This window comes from Pollicipes pollicipes, unplaced genomic scaffold (assembly GCF_011947565.3).
Source record: "Pollicipes pollicipes isolate AB1234 unplaced genomic scaffold, Ppol_2.1 Scaffold_6686;HRSCAF=7923_pilon_pilon_pilon, whole genome shotgun sequence".
In the NCBI taxonomy this organism is placed as follows: Eukaryota; Metazoa; Arthropoda; class Thecostraca; order Pollicipedomorpha; family Pollicipedidae; genus Pollicipes; species Pollicipes pollicipes.
In genome coordinates, this window is record NW_023596921.1 from 8,402,668 (window position 1) to 8,425,511 (window position 22,844).

A 22,844-nucleotide genomic window follows, 5' to 3' on the forward strand; every position below is an offset into this window, starting at 1 on the left:
ATAAATAAAATTTGCATGCGGCAGTCTTGTTACTATAAGCGATTTAAATGCCCAAGCTTATTACGAATACAAGCTGGTTCTTCTGCTTGTATTCCTAGTCAATCTATTTCGCGAAAGGTCACATTTGGCGAACATTTATGCACCTCACCCTGGTTTTTTCAGTCTGACTCCAGGGAACAGCGAGACTAAAATTTTCCTTTACATGTTACCTAAAGGAAACAAATGATACCCTTGCATGTCACGTTGAAACGATTCCAGCCTTTCCTGCGGACGATTTTATTTCAACAGTGTCCCTTCAGTGCCGGTTCGCGTCTAAGTTTCCTTCCCCGTTATTAGAGTCCGAATCTGAAAAGCTCCGTTCGTCATCGGTCACGCATTCAGCTCGGATTTTCCCGGCGACAGACGTCGTCAGCTGGCGTGCTGGGCGTGCCGGCTGCCACCGAAGGGGACGGCGCACGTCATGAGACGTCAGGCTTGTCGCCGTCCCTTGGCGGTCGACCCCGCGCATGCCCCAGGTCAACGGCCGGCTCTCCCAGATCGATCGGCGAGAGCGGGCCCCGGCAGCGGCCCCGGGTCCAGCTGCCGGCTAATGGCGGCTGCCATCAGGGCGCGGTTCGACTCAGCTCCACTTCCGGTTACACAATGCGCTGCTAGCCGGCTACGTGACGTCATTGGGGAGACAGCGGGCTGGTGCCGCGCATGCTGTGTGGACGCGCTGGCGGCGGGTTAAAGAAAGATTCGGAGCGTGATGTCCGTTACAGCTGAGTCGGTATGTGGTAGGTACGCAAAATCGCATTCAAATTGCAGGATGAAAATGATGGGTGAGGTGTCGGCAATGATCAGGCTGATAAAGTCGCGCAAACAATATGACAGACATCTGATGCTGTTCCTCCATAAGCTACGTAGAGTTAGACGGGTTACAGACATTTGTCACTGTCAGCTGAACGGCAGCTCGGAGGGTCTCGTGTAAAGTTTTATAGCATGCGTGCTTATAAGCGTGTGTGGCCTTCTTGAAGAGGTTTGCCGCCGACAAGATCAGCTTTGTTGTGGTTCGGCAAAAGGCCGCTCGCTACGTGACGTAGGCTGTGCGGGTTAAGCCTGTCGTCGGCCACATGACCACAGGCCAACGCGTTTCGCTTGCAGCATTTTTTTTTCCGGCGTTTTGCGCAATCGGGATTACTCGTGCTTGGAACTGGCGTCTCTCCAAGGTTCTGTTCCACAGCCAGTTTCTTGAACCTGCGTCCATGGTAGTGATACAGCTTTAATTACGGCTTTTGCCGGAAGGTCGAACAAGCCGCCAACGCAAACACGACTGCCAACGACTCTACGCCCGTTATCCAGTAAGTGTCTCCATCGATGTAGAACAGCAATCTTTAATAACATACGACGCATTTTCACGCGGTTGTCTCTGTGTCGCAAACATATCTGAATTTGCTGAGCACTGCAATCAGGAAAGACGGACATGAAGGCAAAGCTATGACCACTCTATTCTTACGAACGGTCGTGGGGCAGCTGATCCGCAGGTGCCCTACAAGCGCGGCCACGTGGTGACCTGAAGGGGTCTGGAGTGCCCCCATCCCTGAAGGGTCTGACGGGGATGGGCGGTCCCAGCGCGCGGCCGTGATAGCCTAATCGCGTGCGTGCGCCTCGAAGAGGAGAGACCTTTCTAGAGGCGTGGTGAGAAGCAAGGCGAAAATTTGGCCGGAACTGCTGTCTGCTGCAGGTGAACGCATTCACGAATGGTCTGAAATGTGATGACGTTTATTTGGTGATGGCACGCCTGGTGGGCAGCGCAAGGTGAGGACCGTCGACGAGAACCGCCGTCGGCTGCCGTTGAGTATGACCGGCGTTACTCGAGAGGCGACTCGTCTTTGTTGCACTTGTAGGAAGAGGCGGCAATTCCGTCCCCATTCGGTTGTCAGGCTTCCGCAGTGACGTTTTCTGCTGCCCTCGACGCACTTAAGATCGCTGGAACCCGGACACACAAGTTTAAAACATTGTAAATTGTTCGCGAGGACTGCGGCAGCAATCTTGCCAATGATCCGAACATCAAGAACGACTGAGCATTCACTCTGAATATTACTATGACTCTCGAAACCCTTCAGCATCTTGCCGTCAGCGGCATGTGATTGCTGGAGCGGGGGAGTGTGGCAGGGTGAGCCAATCGCATAAAAATAAGTCACAGCCATGTCTCGCCTGTCAAAGACCGAGAAACTGAGACCCGGAAACTTTCCGATCTGGACATGTAATGCATTCACGCCAAGTGCATTGACGAAAGCAGATGGCAATCTGGGAAATGATGTTAGAATCAAACAATGTCCGAACAGCAACGATGCAGCAATGCACTCGATAGAGTTCGTTTTCAGAGTGACCTTTCACAAAGAGGAGGACTTGTAATCTGAACCGTTTCTGTAATCACTTGTAATCTGAGCCATCTCTGCAGCTGCTGACTGTTGATGCAGGAAAGTCGTAATATCAGGTTATGGATCGCAACCAAGTGTGTCGAGTGCTGTTGGTTCAATGCTACACTTGTTTGACATTTAAGTGTTGGTTCGAAGCGCCGCATCACCGAACACACATCGGACAAAATTAGCGTAACAAATTGAAATGCAATCAATACAATACCGGATGGCTATCATTGTGACACGATATGAAGGAACCGAAGTAAAGGGCTTAAGCCATAACCGTAGGCACACAAACCAGATAGCTATGATAGCTCGTGCGCAGTGTTCGCTTCCCTTAAGACGCTGTCGCCATGGCAATAACGGAGCTTTATTGGCTTCTTGGCATTGTGTAGCCTGGCGCGAGAGGCTTTGTGCTTGTGGCGGGCGAGGTTCAGCTGAAGGTTCACAGTAGAGACTGACACTGAGGCAAGCCTTAATTATTATTAGTGTTCCACACGCCATAGTAGCTCAAAGGCATGGCTATCAATGCGTTTAAGAATGCTAAAGCCCAGAACAGCAGCATTCGTGACGAAAAACCCGTGGCTGCTAATCCTATGGAGAAATGAAAAAGGATATCCATACAGATGTACTTTGTGGTCTAGACCAGTTTTTCTTTTGGAGGTTAATAATATCGCAGGTAACTAACTGCTTGAGTTTTTGTTTCATTCTTGCAAAAACTGAGTAATCCTGGCAAAGTTTTGTCGTCGACATAAATATGTCTACATTGCAGTGTTAAAATGTTGACGGCATGACTTGGTATGCAACGGATACAAACCAAAGAAAAAAATCCTTTCGTTACGCGCGTTAGCTGTCTCGTACCTTAAAGGTTGTTATGTTTTCTATTCAGACAGGCAGCATGACAGAAGCGCTCATTGCACTGGCAGTGGAAGTAGCAAGGCAGCCGCGGAAACTCATGCAGCTTCTGGGGCGCCGTTTAATGGCACCATGGTTCGTAAAACCGGTGTGCATAGCATGCAAAACTATATGCAATCGGTGCAATGTGATGCCCAAATCGAATCTGTCGTGATGCATCCTTACTAATAGAGCTCTGCATGTAGTTCTGCTGCATGGGTTCACTGTTCTGACATCACGCAATTCCTGTTTCCAGCTTTAAGCCTTGGCCATCCCCAAAACCATCTGAATATATATATATATATATATATATATATATATATATATATATATATATAAGGCTAGAGGTGCGTCTGGCGCGGTCGGACCTGCCGCGGTCTGCCGCCGCCGACCCTGGGTCAGCGATCGTTTTACACCCGTAGCCGCGCCGATGTGTGACGGGAGCGGCAGCGAGGTCGGGACGGTGCGGGGCGCGCGGCGAGCAGAGGGATTGGACGGGGCCGTCGTTATAACAGTGTTCCGTCTGGAGCTGCACTGCCAATACATTATGCAGAAATGCCGGCTTTACATATACAGAGAAATGGGCACTGTGATACATACCCTGGCAACCAGTCTCGCGTTGGACGAGGCAGCTTTGTCATGGTGTTGCTGGCGACGGACGTTGTGTTTAATGCAAGATCTAATCGCTAATTCGAGCTGCACTTAAGTTCAGAGGGAAGAGAGGAGAGAGAGAGAGAGATAGAGAGAGAGAGAGATAGAAGAGAGAGAGAGAGAGAGAGAGAGAGAGAGAGAGAGAGAGAGAGAGAGAAGAGAGAGAGAGAGAGAGAGAGGAAGAGAGAGAGAGAGAGAGAGAGAGAGAGAGAGGAGAGAGAGAGAGAGAGAGAGAGAGAGAGAGAGAGAGAGAGTGGGGGGGGGAAGGAGCAGGGGAGAGAGAGAGAGAGAGAGAGAGAAGAGAGAAGAGGAGGGGGGCTCCTCAATGAAATTTCTGTTATCACTTTACCATTAAGGTGTCCTGCTAATCTTCTGACTAACAATTCAAGCATGATGGTAAGAACCATTGCTGGCCATGGTATCACTAAAAAAAGTTTGACTAGGTGTTTTCGATATCTGAGCTGGACAGATGGCAGGCCATCTTGCAATAAAACCATGTCTGCAAATACTACCCCTGACATTTGTTGGGCTGTCTGCTGTCGCCTGTCGTGGCCATAGGCTACTCAGCTTGCGGGTCAACACAAACTGGCCATACTCACACGCTCTTCGAATTACGTTCCTGTTTGCCAGAAGAAAACAATTCCCATGTTGTCAAGTTTTACGGAGCGTTCGAAGATTCCACACAATCGCTGCGTCGTTTGGAAGGCACTGCAACTAAGATCGCGTTTGAAATTGGCCACCACAGGATTAGCCTATTGAATTGGGGGCGGCATTTGGAAAAGTGTCTGTAGTAGTTTGCCTCTTTACGGAGCGCATTGTACAATTCTTTTCTAACGACGGGGTGAAGGGCAAGCACAATAAAGCGTTAATGAGGAAATAATGGCGTTGAACATGGTTATAATCTGTAGAGGCCGAGGGGGCAGCTCCTGATTTTTGCCGACCAATAGGCAGTTGATTCCTATCTGAAAATAAACGAACCAAAAATTGTTTTGGATTAATGACATGACTACAGACTTGGCTCTGCTTGGATTGCAGCCTCCGTTTTTGGCCAGTTCCGTTCAACGTCCTAAATCTCTCGTAAGTTGTCAGGTGCATTTGCGAGGAACATTATGATATAAATAAGACAATAATAATAGCTCCTTTCCTCGTAGAATAACCAGGAAAATGGAGATATTAATGTGACATTTCGGCTGCATGCCTTCATTGAAACGAATATGAACAGTAAATTCAGAAATGCCTGCCGATCCTATTCGATATTTCATTTGAATTTTTCCTTTATTTTCAAACAGCCGACCACAGTTCTAACAGGTCACCAACATTCACGGGAGAAAACAAGGGGTATTTGTCAACAATTACTATGACATAGTGTATATCCAACTGAGAACTAAAGCACTCAAAAATACGTGTCGGTGCAAACAAATTGGAGTTAAATCTATCGCTGTTTTTAATCATGCCAATGATACCCACGCACCCACAGCGTTCATACTTGGGATACTGTTCTGTTCGTTTCCTTAAGAGTAACTCATGCGGGGAAAGTAAATTCCTAGACACTACACACCATGTGAATTTATCATGCGCAATGTCGTGGGAAAACAATTTAATGATAAGCACAAGGATCATAAAATATCGTAAGAGGTATTCCTTGTAAATTCAGTTTGTAGGTGTAAATTCAATCAAGAAATATATTTCCTCCCTTTTCTTCAACCGTATTCACGTAGAAATATAAGTTTCTACGTCAAATTTACGCGTCACACTTGAACGTTTTATTGCGCCGCGTTCACAACTAACCATCGATGAGCGCCATCTTTTCTGCTCTCTGGACTTGATGCGTCGGTAGTGTCCCCACGAACGTTTAAAATTTCGACGGTATGGAATCGCACATATTTCATTTCAATCACAAGGTAGTACTGTGTTGCTGTTTTTTTTGTGTTATTGTTGACGTGTCCTTTAAAGAAGTCGTCTTACATGCATCGCTTCATTCTGATAGTATGGCTGCTGGCATGTGCGGTAATGAGCATCAATGTATAAATACGCGCCAAGTCTCCTTCGTTTGCGATTAATACCAGGGTGGCTATGCGTTTGCTGCTGACCTAGTTTATCAACAGCTTCTAACACGTATCACCAGCTTGAGAAAGAAGGGAGGGACGCGTTAAAAGACACACAAGAGTCCGGCTCAAATGGATGGCAGGCTAAAGCGGCAAGCCCAGAGACAGCATGGAGAGCGCCGACCGCCACCGCACGTCAAGTGTGCAGCAAACCAAGAGCCGCCCTAGGATTTGGTGTCGATGAATATGTCTGGGAAGGTGATCGCCCACATTTTCATCTCTCGCGTCGTCAACCAAATTTCGAAAAGGACAGGGTAATAGGACAGGACATGCACTTGCTACCGAACGTCTAGCGCTCGTGGTTCAGAAATGGAGGATCACGGGTTACACGATCAACTGATGGCCGCGGTCCGAGCAGACCGCACGCACGCCATCAATAACGCAAAACTGCCACTTCTATACACAAGCCCCCTCGCGATTTGAACTGATTTTAATGCAAACACAAATCGTCCACAGACGCCCTGTCGCTTAGCGAAGCAAGCGCGCGAGCATTGCGCCATCCATTTGAAGTAGCCGACCCGGCGGGAGAAATCTCACTGGACTCTCTGTTCAGAAATCTCACTGGACTCTCTGTTCAGAAATCTCACTGGACTCTCTGTTCATTGCTGTGAGAGTAATACTTTTCATTTACTTGCCTTTCCTATTGTGTGTGTTCTGCAATTTTTGCAATACACTAATTTGCCAAAGTGTTTGGCAGTAAATGCTGCGAGAGCTTCTAACATCTTATTTTAGGAGAAAGGTTCAAAAACATGTGACAATATTCGCGCAAGCTCAACGAAACGCTATATTTCAGCTTTGATTTCTCGCCATTAACGTTTAGCACAGTGGCTCTTTTGGAAGCGAAGTTTGACTTCGGGAAGCAGACGCAATCACATGGTCTAAAGTGGCGCACTGGCTCAAACGTCAACCAATGCACTTCTCGGTAAATGCTCTTCGCTGCCAACTGTGCCAATCACAACGCCACCTTTAATTAGTGCTGCCGTTATTTATATCAGTAGAGGTGCCAGTTTTAGGCCCGCGGGCACCCAACGGGCGGGTCAAAGCTCAAATGTTGCACCCCACTGCCGTAACAGCTGACGGTAGCACTCAGCAGATTCTGCCGTCGTTTGCTGTCGCGTGTCAGAGCTGCGCTTCTAGGCTATAAAGCCGGAAAGAACTGGGCTGCTGTGATAAAACGCTGAAAGCGTTATTTGGAGTCAAAATAATCAAAATCAATCTCCTCATTATATCGCAAAAGTGGCGCAGTGGCACTACCCAGTGCTATTACTAGACGTAATAGACCCTACGGTCTCACCAGAGACCGCATATGTTTTTTCACATGTTTTTGAAAACGCGTCCCAAAGGTGTGACACTCCTTTCTAGCATTATGAGTTCAAGGATCTTATGTTAACAGCCTCCAACATACCAATAGGTTCTGGTTAACCCAGCATTGTAGAGCTAAATGACGATTGTATTGAGGGTACTCAATATTTCGAGCTATGCTCACCCTCAATGAAGGTCTTTTTCTTATATCAAGCACTTCATTTTACACTATCGGAGCTTTATGATCTGCGGCTCTTGTCCAGGTATGCTGTAAGAGCACTCATTCGGTTTCGTGTAGTAAGCGGACATTGGGATGAAATAATTTAAATATTGAATTTTCATAGCAGTAGCGTTTACGTAAGTTTAAATGTTTGTGATTAATACGAAATGGAGGTGAAGTCGTGATCATGGTCTCTTCAAATATGCACGGAACCTAAGGCAGTGACGGACGGGTAGGTCGACGCGTGTTAGGTTGCATCACGATAAGGTGACTGCAAAATCTTGGTGGAACTAAGTAATGAGCGTTTGAGACATCACTACTTTAATGTTCCGAACAGGCCATATCACAATCAAAGTATCCGCTCGGCTGATGGTGGCTAAACGCTGGACTGGTGCAGCAGCACCTATTGGCGAAGCGGACGGGTTATGTCACCCGCCCTGCAGATTGGGGACCTGCAAGATCACGAAAGAGATGGAAATTTGGGAGGTCAGGACAGAAAATTCGGCATGTCTGCGCTGCAGTTCTAAGTTTGCTTAAAGTAATCGCGCTCGGCTGAGTGTTTTAAGCGCAGGCGTAGAGAACTGCGTTAGTTACTGCTAATCACCACGGCACTTTGCTCTTTGCCACCCGCTAGATTTCGTTTTGTAACGGCGTTGTAACCTGTTGTAAGCGTTGGGGATCATCCTGCTCCGGTGCACCAATGGCCGGTGCCTACCAGTACTGCTGCGCGGTATTCATGCAACGGTGTGAAGGCAGCGCGAGTTGTGGCCACGGGCCGATGCCCAAAAGTCCATAGAGGATGAAACGTTAGCGGTAACTGGTTCTACACATTGCATATGTCTTCACTCTCGTCTTCATTATTTACCGTTTGTTGCGGTATAGACAATGACTGGAAGCTATTTTGGCATCCTCGACTGTTTTCGAGCCAAAAGAAAGTTTGCTAATTTGGAGCGTTTGTAAACGGATGTTGTCATGGTTTTCGAAAGCAAAACTACTTGTGAAATGACATGCGTAAATTACGCATATTTTCTGATCTCAGTTCTTGACTCCGCTAAAAAATCGTCAACACCAGCTGTGTCGCTGCAACACCACGACAAAGCGATACACGATGTCGCCTCTCACTGACGCACCCAGAATCAGAATGCGGGTTCGGCGACCCGTTGACGCGCTGTTCGGGTACGAACGCGCCTCGCCGTCGTCCGGTCAACAGGTGTCGCCCGTGCAGATGCCTGACGACTGACATGTCGCTCGCACCCAAGTCGCGGCGGAGCCCCTGCGCACGTGGAGGTCGCGACGCCGAGCGACCGTGTGAGCAGCATGCCGTGCTGCAGCCGCATGTACGTGTCATTGGGGCTTTACGACGCACTCGGCTGCTGAGGCTATATGGCGTCGCCTGCCTCTCACCCTGGCAGAAAGGGCGGGCAACGCGGGGAATCGAACCCCGTACCTCTGGTTTTCCAGACGCGCAGCGGTTAACGCAGACGCGTTAACCACTACACTACCGGCACCCTTGCTACAGCCGCCGCGCCACGCGACGCGCCGCCGTGAGCCCCGCGCAGACAAAGCACGCCAGGTACACTGCACAAGTGCTCCTCTGTAGTCGATGCAACGCTACCGCCGCAGCCCTGCGCGGCTGCGGCGGTAGCGTCGCGCCGCCGCCGCTGCTCGGCGGCTGGTGGCGGCGCTGGCGGCCGCGAGCGGTGACAGTTGGCGCCCCTGCAGCACGCCGACACCGACGCTGCTGACAGCGGCGGGTGGCGCGCGGGCCCGGCCTCCTCTCCTCCCATCGCACGCTCCGGCGCCGGCGCCAGATAACGGGACACTTGGTCTCGCGGGGAGGACGCTCTGGGAGGGCGGACCTGGGGGCGCGAACAGCTGGCGGCGATAGTTAGCAGGTAATGAGACTACATGCAGGTGGCCACTATCATTGAACGGCAGCCGTTTGGAAGGCGTAGATACATGTAATGACTAATCGCACGGGTGTACAAGTCCATAAATCATTGTGAAGCTCAGGCTGCTGCACACATGACAAGCGAGTGCTCTTCTAGTCCATGGCTGCTTTCGGACGTCTTCAATAATTATCTCCGCCATGGTCAGCTTATATCGCAGTCATGACGTTTGCTCCAATTAATATCACGGAGCTGGGCACTACCTTATATGCTGATTCACGCTATGTGGTATGGTAAATGCATGACCTCGATCATTTAAGACAAATGGAAATATGCATGAATGTTAAATTGCCAGCCTTAACATCGACAATGGTTTGTAGAGTATGCTTTGGGGGCGATAAGCAAGGCGTATGCCAGGAGTTGCCGTGGGATTTAGCTCTACACCGTTTGCAGCCAATAGTTACTTAATAGCAAATTATTCATGGAATAGATATGTGTTTGCATTCCAAGGGGAGATCGACAGGAACTCAAGCAATGCGACGCTGATATCAGATCCATGACCCCATAATACGGACATACTGTTATCTATAATGCTGATTACGAGCATGAATTTGGTTAGGAGAAACCTGAGTTATATTCTAACAAGCCTAATTCTTCACCCTTACATCTTTGTTTTTATCAATCTATCTATTTTGTCTGTGTGTGTGTTTGCGTTTGAGCACAAGGCCCCATTTAGATTACTGCGCCTCAGTCCGTTTTCTGCAGCAGATTCTGCAGGCGGCCGCCTGTCGCGTGCTAATGTTTGAAGTATGACGTCAAGCCAAATTGTGTGACTTCATGTCACCCTGAGCGCCAATGAGAACGTCCATCTGGTCTTGACTGTCCGCAGTCCGTCTGCAGCAGAACAAGCTGCGGGCGACTTTGAAGGTTTTAGCTTGGCTGTTACAGGCGATGCCAATTTTGGTATAATGGCCAGGGGAGAGCTGGGTGGCTGAGAAGCTTTAAGATCGCTTGTTGCGAGCTTGAGCAAAGAGAGCACCTGCAATAATCAAAAACATTGTTGTTAACAGGAGCTTAGATCTGTGGGCTTAGACCCTTGTGAGCGCCTGTCCGCCATTGCTGATTTGTGACCACTAGGTCGGCTTGGACCACTGATACTCGATTTCAAACTTAATAAAAGTTGAGGAAAAGTTAAACGTACACGAAGGATGCCTTTACCAGGTGTAATTAGATGAGCATGTGCACCATGCCGCCCAAATAAAAAATTGTATCGATGATCGACTCCTGATTTAGCACAACAATTCCCGTTCGTTAATATTACTTTGACCAAGCGCATTGAAAAAACGCAAATTTTGGGAGATTTTGGGCTGCCGGTGCCTTGCTCGCTCCCTTATTATTTGCATGACTTTTTGTCCCTGGTTGTCACCCTGGCAACACCGCGGATCGTAAACATCAAGATGACGTGACAAGACGCGTTGGCGGCGACGGTGCTCTCGCACCTCAGTGGTGGCCGGTTGATGCGTGAATTATGCTGTTCGATGCAGTCGCCTGCCGGGCTGTACTACGATAGTGACAGACGCTCGTAAGCACATTAGCTCACGTTAGTGAACAAGCTTGCTCAACGCCCAAGCGTCATTAGCGGCTACTTCGTGGGGGTAGCTGTGTGCGGGATGGGGTTCACGCAGACATGCGGAGGCCCAACACTGGATTCAGTATCGCGTACGACAGTTTGGGGAGGGTCGTTTAGATGTTGTATGTGTGGATTAAATCGCTAAATAGAGGACACCGCAAATAGTGGGAGTGTGCTTCATTTGAAAACCGTCTCAGCTTATTAGTCGGTAGGGTGATGTCAGGCCCGCCTTTGACTGCGGCCCACGTTAACTTAAATCCATGAAACCACCGCGTCGTATGATAAGGGATGCAGTACAAAGCCGGCCCAACGCCTTGTGCCTTGCTATTGCAGACCGCGGATACCGTCATTCCTTGAAGAGCAGCGTTAGCCGCGGTAGGTCTGTTTCCATCAGACCGCTTGACCTGCTGCAGAAGACACAATGGTATGTACCATTGCGTACTGGGCTTCACTTCATGACAGAAAACGGAATGTACAATCGGGTATCTTTCCCTATCTGTGCATGTCTTTTTGTTTATCATCCGTAATTTGGCATCTCAGTGTTTTTCAATATGAAACGCGTGCCAACAATGTGAGCAGTTCGGTATGCTGAGCACGCCGCATGTGTGCGGTTCGTTGTTGCTCAGCGAATAGAGATTCACGATTGCTGGCACTTCTCCAATGCCACTGTTTCGGTGCCCTCCAAGCTTTGAGCACTCTCTGGTTATGAGCAGCTGCAACTGTTACATTTCGGTGGTCGTCTATCTTCAATTTTCACCACTTGCTCGTTACTGTCTTGTCTGAAATAAATCAAAACTGGCCGCGTTCAGCTGAATGTACGGGCGTTAAAAACACGATCTTTTGATGTCGCAATAATTATGTGGTTGCCCTGTCTCCTTCACAGATTGCATGCTGTTTTCCGTGTTTTCACCTGGCCGACTTATCATGCACTGCTGAACTGTTTCATAGCAAAAGTAAGATTCGCTGTGGTTTTGGAAAAAACAGCAGCCCAAAACATATCATCAGAGTCAGAATGAGTAAACCTCCATCGCCGTAATGTTCAGAAACTACAAGCACCTAGACTGTCCACGACCGCAGCCCCGGGCGACTACTATCGATCCCCGAACAACCAGCTTGTGTGCTCCCGTCCACTCTACCTCGGTCCTCCAGTTTGTCACCAACTGCGAGACTGAATCCCATCTTCCATTGTCTCATGCACCTGCGAAACCGCCCGGCAGACGGAAGACCGCAATTCGCATCGACTGCAGCGCAGACGCAGTGGAGGGCTGACCACGGCCGCGCCTCCAAACGCGTGTGGTCGGCGCCGATAGCCCGTGAGACACGGCAGCCGACGGCGCATGCCTTGATGCGGCGAGCGCGCGCCGGATGTGGGATTAGCCGTCAGCCGGGCCGGGCGCACCCGAGCTGCCTCGCCCCGGCCCGCCGTGCCAGGTCCTCCGGGGCGAGCGTCGTGACGTTCCTGCGTCACCACCGTGGCCCACCGCGCCCGAATCTCGCGCGTTCTTGGCAGCCGCGGGCGCGATTGACCTTGACCTCGTGACCTCGAGATGAATGCGACCCCTGTGAAGCACCGCGGCGGCCGACGCCAGCGGGTCGGTGGATGTTGATATTGCCCACTGGCCCACGTCATCGATGCGTCCGGCCACTAAACATTGGGCGCTGGCCGACTTCAGACGGTCCAAGAAATGCGCTAAGGGACAAACCAGCCCAGGCATCATCATGGAAACATGGAGTGAGTCTAACATACCATCCTGGACAATGAAAGGTTCTTGGCTACACCCCACTGATCCTATTCCAACCAACTGCTATGCTACGCTCGGCATTTAAATGTCAACATCATCGAATTTCGAAGCAATGTTGATGTTTACCCAATGAGTCGCCTGAGAAATCTTTCCGAGCAGGAATCATTAATTTACTTGGTGAGACATTTGTCGGGTCGTCCTCGAAACGGAATTACTGCCAAATGATGTGTCCGTAGCCGCCAACGCAAGTCAGCCACGGAGAAACGAGGCGAAGGTCTGCTAGCGACGCGCCTAGCGATGAGGCTATGGAGGACACTAGCGTGACCTATACTTGTTGTATATCACACTTTATTATTGCGGCGTATTCACCCTGTACTGATGTACCTGCTTCCTTTTCAGGAATGCCCTTTCCGTGCATCCATGGCGGCCTAAAGAACCTTTCCGATAGGGATTGGTTCCACGCCTCTCTGAAGGCTTTACGTCAACTGGCATTGCTGTTCTTATAATGAAACCCGTCGTTTCGCAGACATCAGAATTTAGGACCTGGCGTCCATGCTCAAACTATGTGTTAGTATTAGTTTCAGACAAAGTGCTGCGTTTGTAATAGCTTTCGTGTGTTGTTTGGGCCTAGCGTTTGTTTAGCACTTCGAAGCCCTCTTCATTTGTCTTACCAAGGGGCCGACGCTGGAGCCCCCGTGCCTCCTGCAATTGTCGTGGGCTCCGACTCAGACCTGTGCTTTATGCCATTCTGATGCACGACTTGCAGATTGAGAGTTACTTGTCTGGGTGGCGATGACGCCTTTATAAGTCCGATCGCCCCTGCCTGTTCGCAGAAGCATTGATGCGATTGGGGACGGATCCTAATTGGAACATGAGCTACTTCACGTGGTGCTGATGACTTCTTGTAGATTAAGGCGGCTTCTTCATCAGCATAAAGGAACACTTTCTGAAACGCAAAGAGACAATACTTCTTCGATCAGTAAATGAAGCTGTTTTCGTACATTGTGGTTGTATGCTGGAGACGTAGCAGGCAAAGAGCTATTTCCCTTCCTTAGGAAGTCCGGATAACCGCAGGGAGATATTGTATGCGCTGCCATTTGCAGTCCCCACATCTCTAGTGGAAATAATAAAGTGAAACGAACGTAAAACAAATAACGGAAAAACGAAGGAAACGAAATCATTAGCTTTGATCTCCCCACAACATATACTAAAAACCGCAATGACTCATCACATGCGACAGTGGGTAACGGTACTTCTGGGAGCCCACCAGCGTCAGGACAAATGGTCGTCCAAAACTGGGGCTGGTCGGACCCCCCGGCCGGACATGCCATCAGGAACAGAGCAGAGCGCTGCCGCCCGGCTGACGGCAGCCGGCCGCCGGCGCGTCCGGCACAAAGGAGAAGGCGCCAGATTGACATGCGGAACCAATGATGTGACCGGGCCTCCGGCGGCCGAGGACGAGGCCTGGCCGCAGCCGACGGCACCGTGGAGCGGAGCTGTCAGGAGGGGCGAGAGGCTTGCGTACCGCCGCCGCGCAGCTCACAGAGTCACCGGCCACTCACCGTCCCGCGTCTGGCTGGCGTGGCGCTCGACGCAGCTGCACTCAGCGGCTACAAGACCCAAGAACGAAGACTGTAGCCGATCAGGATAAGCCATGCTCAGGGAGCTGTCTTCATAACCGGCGCGCTGACACAGATGAGCATGAGCCCTCGCTCAGACCACAACAGAACCCTCGAAGCGGGTAGCTGGGCCCACCGCCGGTGCCGGTCTGTCCCGGACCGGACCGAAGACCGCCGGCAGACCGGACCGCCGAGGCCAGACAATGGGGTCCGGCGCCTTCAGATGAGGCCGCCCCGCGACTAATCGGCCCAGACGCCTTTCATTCGAGCGCTATCATTGTGGAGGAACGGTGCCGTTAATTGAAGCACGGCGAATGCCTTATGGCCGCGTATGGTGTCAGATGTCGCCTAACGCTGTTCCCAACGCACACGTGACTGGGAAGGTTTTTCCATTAAACAGTGCTCCCCTTTTGAGTAAGAAGTCGACACGCAGTCGTGACATGACTCTACTGTTTCGTGCATACATGCTATTTACACAATTGTGCCCATTACAGGCAAAATGTCCTTTTATGTGCATCACCACTTATGTGTCCTTGTCATTAATGCTATAAATTTTTACCGCCTCTGCAATATTCATGCCTCACTCTTACTCGCATATGAATGATTTAACTTTATGTTTGTACCATGTACGTGTCTAGACGAGGCTGGTGTTTCAGCTGTACGTATCAGGTAGCCATTTAAGCCCGTATCACGTTAGAATTGTTCGACAGCGATGTAACTTGGTACCAAATTGGGTGATTTGGATATAAGAAATGGCCTAGCGAACAGATCTGAGTGCGGAGCGTAAGAAACTGTCCGGATGTACAGAGGCTCTAGCGTCGGCGTCTTGGTAAGACAAGCGAAAACAAAGAATATATGAATATATATATATATATATATATATATATATATAGAAGAGAGAGAGAGAGAGAGAGAGAGAGAGAGAGAGATATATATATATATATATATATATATATATATATATATATATGCATTTATATAGATGAATAAACAGTGATTTATATGGCGACTCAAAAAAATTGAAATGCAAGTCAAAATAGTAGCTGCGTTGCTCAACCCGGCACCAGTGATAAAGAACCCGCTTGCATCCAAATTATGCGCACTTACATCCTCTACACAACTTATAAACTGAACTGAACAGAAACACTGATTGTTACCTATGCTCGGTACAGACACACACGGGTCTCAGAAAAACCTGAGACACGATAAACTTCTTTGTCGCAAACAGCAAACGGCCGGTTTATCGCGACAACCCTAAGTTTGCTTTCATTGTTCAGCTGTTTGCTGCTCTCCTGAACCGTGCCCGCTCAAGGTCTTTATCTCTGTCCGGAGAAGGTTTATGTTGAAAAACGGCTTGAGACTCGACTGGTTTCTGTTCCCAAAAGCTCTGGCTCCTGTCGGTTATGTTGACCTAATTGAGTGGCATGTCCTTAGGGCAAGTCCACCCGCGCTTTGCGATGGCTGACTTTCCAAGATGGCCTTTTAGGATCGCATTGGGGTGCTTGGCAATCCTAGTGGGAAGCGGCTATCTGTCCCAATCTTGATCCGAGATGGTCCGAAAACTGGTGGAGATATCTACGTGTTTTGCTCTCAATTAGACCCTGAAAACCCCAGAAAACATAGCGTTTTAAGCTTACAACTACTGATTTCAAACATGACTTAAACATCACATAACGTTTACTTGATGTAGCACGGTGTCGTTCACACGGCTAGATCGCGTGTGTGAGCGTGGACGAGTGCGAGTCCATGAGTTCATTCCACACGGCTGAATGACGTGTGTGACCGTGGACGAACAAGAGTTCAGAAACTCTCTTCAGACGAACGGATCACGTGTGTGGCCATGGACGAGTACGCGTTCATGATCTCACTTTACACGGCTGGATCATGTGTGTGACCGTGGACAAGCACGAGTTCATAAACTCACTTCACACGGATGGGTCACGTATATGACCGTGGACGGGCACGACGAGATCATGAACTCATATATGCTTCTCACCCATCGAGCGTGCACCGGCTGCTCTCTGTGACTGCACATAACACGGCATATATTGCTGCCAGTGGAAGAAACCCGAGCTGTGGCCTACGACGTGTTCAACCTGCGCTCAAAGCATTAGGAAAAATTAATCTGTTGACCTCCCGTAAGGCAAGGAAAAAAGCAAGGCTACCTGACGCGAAGTTAGTAGAACCTTAAATACCGATATAAAGGATATCCAGTCACAAGTGGTTATACAGGCCTCGCTTTGAAACTAGATTTTGGACAGAAAGGCCCACTAAAAAGTCAACGTATTCGCGTTAATACAGAAAGCGTTTGGACGAATTTTGCAACGTCTAGGATTTAGCATATTGGGATGCAGTGCTGTTACCTTTTTAACAAAATGTATGATAATGGTGGACGTTTCTATCATGGTCATGTTTTATTCGACTTCCACTAAATCCTTCGATAGTTTAGCATATGTTTTTAGGGACTTAAGCTATTATTTGCTGCACCGTTGATGCAAGTTTTTGCTCATTATTTTGCTTTAATCCAATACCCTCTCCTAACGAGGCCTTCGCACATGTCTTTTTCCTTTAAATACACAAATCTGATAGAGCCTCGATGTACATCAATTGATCAGCTGGACAGCATGACGTCTTTGTACAACAGTGATGGACAATCGTGGTTTCGTAATCGAGTGTGAGCTGACATTTTAAGGCTTGAAGACAAACAACATCGTCTCCGTCGGTGAAGACCACCTTGTTTTCCGCCGGATCTGTATCCCCATCACGGCAGACAAACCGCGTCCCCGTTTTGATCAAAGCAATGATTTGAGCGGGTGCAGTTGAGTAATCTGCAGGACGGCTTAACCGACCGCATGGCCAGCACATGTAAGTCCCCGTAAGCCCTCCAAACGTGGGCGGATCATTTCTGGAGACGGAGGTGCGTTGGATCCAGCTGTGGCCCATGGCCAAGGCCATATTGGGAGACGAAACGACGCGACATCTGTGTACAATGCGGCGGGTTTTCTGGGAGACGGAGTCAGGCAAACGACGATATCCCGGATCCAAATCCAATAGTTTTTGCGCCGCGTTCGAGCTATCAAATTACCCACCATTTGGTGACCTCCGCACCTGTGTTCGAATACGATCAAAAACAGGAACGGGAATGGAGAGAGACAACGCCGCGATCACATTTTTGGAGATATTTAAGACAAGCTCTGTGCCGCTGCATTCCCAAGATGACTTGCAGCTTATCCTGCCTCCAAACTTCTTGGAAACTTTTTTCATATCTGTCTCATACGGGAACGCTCTCATTGTGTTGGGATGTTGTAGCAAAGTGCATGTGCGAGAAACGACCGTGCCAGATGCGTGTAAGAAACATCACGACAGACCCTGTGAAATACCTTCGGTGCATAACACGCGCAGCTGGACGCACTGGGTTAGGCAGATACTTACTTGGATCCAATTTGCTACCTAGTTGGATCCAATTGGCACAACCCTTCGTAAAGTATATGCGATGCAGTGTTGAGCTTAATGCACGGTGGGATGTTCCACAGGGTGTCACTTTATCCTGTGACGTCATTTTCGCAAAGCACTCTTTCGTTTTATCTAGGCTAAGGTCTTTGCACTGAAATGGCCGTGTGAAATGCTCGGCAAGAAAATGCAGAATTGCAGCCTTTTAACAGCACAATCATCCCCATTGTCACGTCTTGTCCGAAACGCGTGTCGATTAGTCACAGCTGATGCGCTCACAAAGGCCAAAGTCGGTTACAATCAGCAGCCGGCACGCAACACAAACAGCCTGCTGCGCCCCACCCCTTCCTGATCTCCGGCCCGTCGAGGGCGGCGGAAGAAAGGCAAACATTTGATCATCACAGGAATGCGCGCCGCGCGGTCTGCCCAATCCATGCGATTGTGCGCGCCACCATTTATCAGCTGGGCAGGTAATGGCGGGCTTTAATCGGGTCCATTGTGCACCTCTGACTGGTCTGCTCGCGTCCGGAGATGCCGCGCCGCCTCCAGAGACCACCTCCTCCGCCAGCGGGCCGGCGTGAGAGTCTCTGTAGTTCGGCGAGCGGCCGCCAGGGGCCCGGCGCGTGGCGGGCGGCGGCGCGGCGGCGCGCGGTCGGCAGTCCGGCTCGGTGGGTCGCAGGGGTGGGTGCGGGAGGAGGCGCGGCGGCAGCTCGCGCGCGCGGCTCACGCGTGGACCTCTGGCTCCGGCGTGGACCTCCAGAACAGCCGCTCGGCTGCGGGTGATGTGAGCTGCGTGGCCGTGCGTGGCAGCGGGCGGGGCTGAGACTTGCTGTTCGCGTCTATATCCGACGCACTCTGCGCTCGCAATTCACGATGCTGAAGACCGTCGCCGTTGCGCTGTCGGCGGCGGCCCTCTGCGGAGTCCTCTGCTCAGGTCAGTGGTCTGAAGAGGTCATCTGTCAGTGCGGAACCGTGTTTACGGACACATGTGTTGACTTGCTGGCCTAAAAAAACATCGATGCTTTTTATCACTCGACGCGTTCCAACGGTAGAATGGCAAATCGGTAATGATAGAGCAGTGAATTAGGTTACATGTGAATGCTTTCCGGCAATGAAAGGACTAGCATTGCAGGAGAGGAGGATATGTCGTAGTCACGGGCATGTACGTCTGGCTGGTCTTTCTTTAAAAACCGGGACCGGGAGCAGCTACCCGCTTGGCTTCATGCATCACATATATAGCGGTAGTCACAGTGCATGAAATAAGACCGTGAGCAGTTCGCTAATTTGTGCCAGAATTTGGCGTAAAACGAATATCTGCAAAGGAATGGACAAATCTAGTGCAGTTAACATGCAAAGAGAAATTGAAAAGGCGGTGGACTCGGAACGGAATCGGAATTACTCAATTCATTTGAAGCAGAGCCTCAGATTTACTTGTGGTAGACCACATCATGTATGATGCATGAATTTAAGTTATCACGTAGAACAACTGAAGATAGGCACCGGGCGCGCCACATACAGGAGGCTGGAGGGCTTCTGTGTGCTGACGTAGTGGAGCCGTCACAAAACGCTGAGCACTGTGCCGCAGCACGATTAAGGATTGTCAGAAGTCTGCAACATTAAAGTTCAATGATTTGTCCATTGAGGGCATATAATTGATCACTGGTGTCAATGATGTGATCAAGAGACAGCCATCCGCTAGTGTGCATTAAGCTTTGTGCGCTACAAGTTGTCGCGGTTAGTTTATTGCGGTTCGGCAGCTATGCATGTAGTTTGTCTTGATTCATATGCATTTATTCACTGTACTGACATAAACCACGCTATCATCAAAATTTAATGCGTAATTTAACGCGCACATGCTCTTGCGTCGTGAGTAATGGTTCACTCGTCTCGATATTCATGATGTGAATGTCGTCTTCCCTAAAAGTTCTCTACGTTCCCTAAAATAAAGTAAAGCTCGGTTGACTCTGTTTCAACTCGTGGCTGTTGATACCATCTTACCACAAATTGCTACTTATGTGCTTAAAGCACAGTATGTACTCACGAGCACTTGAATCCACGGGTATCCCCAGTTTGAGAAAACCCCCGACCATCATTTCGAACGTTACTGTTCGCCATGGAGTTGCCAAAAAAGACCCACGGACCCCATTATAAATCAGCTCGTATAGCCATGAGACGACACGCTGGCAGGGGTGCACAGCGTGCGCGTCTGCTCCACCGCTTGATCCCACTGCTTAAACCGGCTAAACACCATATGTATCACACATATTTCAGTCAAAATTGAATATGAGTTGCACGCTGTCTCTTCAGGTCCGACGCAACATGCGGCTTGAGTCGGATGGACACGTATGTTTGGCTTGGCACTGCGTGTATTTACGATGCCGCCCATAACCGTCCCGCGACGTAAAATCTCCAACGCAGATCAACTAATTTATTTTGCAGGAAATGTCATGTTTCGCATGCCGCACTTCGGGGTGATCTGACCATGGCTGCGCTCGTGGAAAACAGTTCGCGGAAGATTTCTGTCGGCCGTTTTGCAGTAAAACTGTGCCCCCCCCCCCCCCCCACCCGGTCGATTTCAATAGTCTCACGACGTTAGTGCTGCTGCAAAAATTATTCTGACAGGAGTGCTACGCCATCATTTATGCGCAACATTACTTATACTGCAAACATTTATGCAGACTTTACTCATATGCAACATGACGCCTACTGCAAATGCTTATATACAACATGAATGCTACGCGACATAACTTGTGCTTCAGAAACTTACATACGTTACGACGCCCACTGCGAAAGCTTGTACAATATTTACTTATATGCGACATTGCTTCTACAGCTGAAACTCACGCACGAGATGAGTGCTGCACGACAAAACTCACACTCGTCATTACTTGTGTAGCGAAGACTTAAACAGTCTTCAGTTCTGCGCGACATTGCACCTTTTACAACAACAAAAAAACATACACGACATGAATATTACACGACAAAGCTTATGCTCCAAAAACATGCCAGTCATAACTTTAAAAGTAAAGACCGCAAGTTTTCGATGGATGGAATGGATGAAGTCGCCTGAGGCTGTGCGCCGGTCTCCAGACCGGTGGCTGCCCCATCTGACGAGCATGCGTCAGATGAAGTCGCATGAGACTGTGGGCCGGTCCCCAGATCGGTGGCTGCCCCATCTGACGAGCATGCCTCAGATGAAGTCGCATGAGGCTGTGGGCCGGTCCCCAGATCGGTGACTGCCTTATATGACGAGCACGCCTCAGATGAAGTCGCATGAGGCCGTGGGCCGGTCCCCAGATCGGTGGCTGCCCCATCTGACTAGCGTGCATTAGATCTGACCAGCGCCGCGCGTCTGCCGCTGTAATACCGTCTGGATCACAAAGCGGCGGTCGATACCAGGAAACGTCAGGGTCGAATGCTGAGCTGGAGTTTGAGCAAGACAGATATTCGACACTTCGACACTTCTTTCCAGTTGGAAAAAGATATCACTTTGTCTTCCAGGCAGCAGTCTCGCAGTGCAAGTACGTGTTATGGATGTTGTCAACATGCTTTGAACGCACCCATCTGGAAGGGCACCAGAGGTTTTCCAGAATTGGAGAGGGACGGAGAGCCACTTTTGGTAACTTCTTCGTAGCCAACGTCCGTAGAGCCAATGTGAAGCTGTCAGTAAGTCGGCAGGGAGCTCAGCTTCACGAATTTCTCCTCCCTCTCTCAAGTTCCGGTGCCCCTTCCTATACATATGGGCCACATTTCTCTCCCCCTCCCCCTCCCACGTTCCCGCATTCCTTCCCATACATATGGGCCACATTTCTTCCCCCTTCCTCTCCCAAGTTCCCGCATTCCTTCCCATACATATGGGCCACATTTCTCCCCCTTCCTCTCCCAAGTTCCCGCATTCCTTCCCATACATATGGGCCACATTTCTCCCCCCTTCCCCTCCCAAGTTCCCGCGCCCCTTCTCATATATATGGGCCACATTTCTTTCCCCCTTCCCCTCCCACGCTCCCGCGCCTCTTCCTATACATATGGGCCACATTTCTCTTCTGCTTTGTCACCTGCAGTCGCTGGGCCCTATGAACGACTGTCGAACGGCGTCATCGATTGAGCTTTGCAGCCAATAAAGAACTGATGCTAATTCCTGGGATACAACGATGCCATTCCTAGGCGCCGAATCGATGGCGCTGCTTAAAGGCTTTAGCCGCCTTTGACATCGCACTAGCGAAAGGGAGAGGCTGAAATTGGTGTCCCGCGACCTCGCGCCTGTTCGACGCGGACGGCCTCATTCTGAACCATCTTACCGAGACGTGTCGGAATCTCATCACCACTTCGTGCTGTCGGGCATGTTTGAGCGCGCCGTGATCGCCAAACCTCCTACTGTGCGTCGCGCCGTGCGCGTGGCGCGCGTGACGAGCGCACCTGGTCAGCACTTAGTTGAGGCCTTGTCTGGATCACTGCGTGCGGAGTTCGTTTGGTTGCAGTGAGTTCTGGTTGTACCTGGCATAATCCCAGCCAGCTGCGCGCCGGTGGGCTAAATCCCGAAAGTAAGGGCCTGGCTGACGTGTGCCTGCCGCCTGGCACCATCTGACAGCTTGTGACGACACGGCTTCGCGCGGCGTGTCAATACGTTGGGCTCTCCAGTGGGCCCGAGCTGATCGTACGGCGGCTGCTGAGCCAGGCTTTGCATACTGCCGTCCCAGAAACGGCTCATCAAACAGCAAATAATATTTTTGGATGGTTTTGTCTTCACTCAAATGCCAAAACAAGTTATGGTGTCGAATAATATGCCTAGGTTTTTCCATCAGTTGATATTCCTATCTGTCTTTTGCATTCTTTAGTTGCCTCGTCCAGTATGATTTGTTTTCGTTGTGTTTTTGAAGAGGGCATACCTCCATTGAAAAGGTCAGGAGAACTGAGCGCGGCTTATTGTGCGCTTGGGCTTA

At 49.9% G+C, this 22,844-nt stretch overlaps 1 protein-coding gene across 1 annotated transcript in view; it reads left to right on the forward strand.

Moving 5' to 3' along the window:
- The first annotated feature begins 18,584 nt into the window (after positions 1–18,584).
- The window catches only part of LOC119107400 (receptor-type tyrosine-protein phosphatase F), a 36,434-nt gene continuing 32,174 nt past the window's right edge, over positions 18,585–22,844 (forward strand). The window contains exon 1 of the mRNA XM_037230833.1: positions 18,585–18,838. Within this exon, the coding sequence (XP_037086728.1) occupies positions 18,778–18,838 (61 nt within the window). The 5' untranslated portion in view covers positions 18,585–18,777. The remainder of the gene's footprint in view (positions 18,839–22,844) is intronic.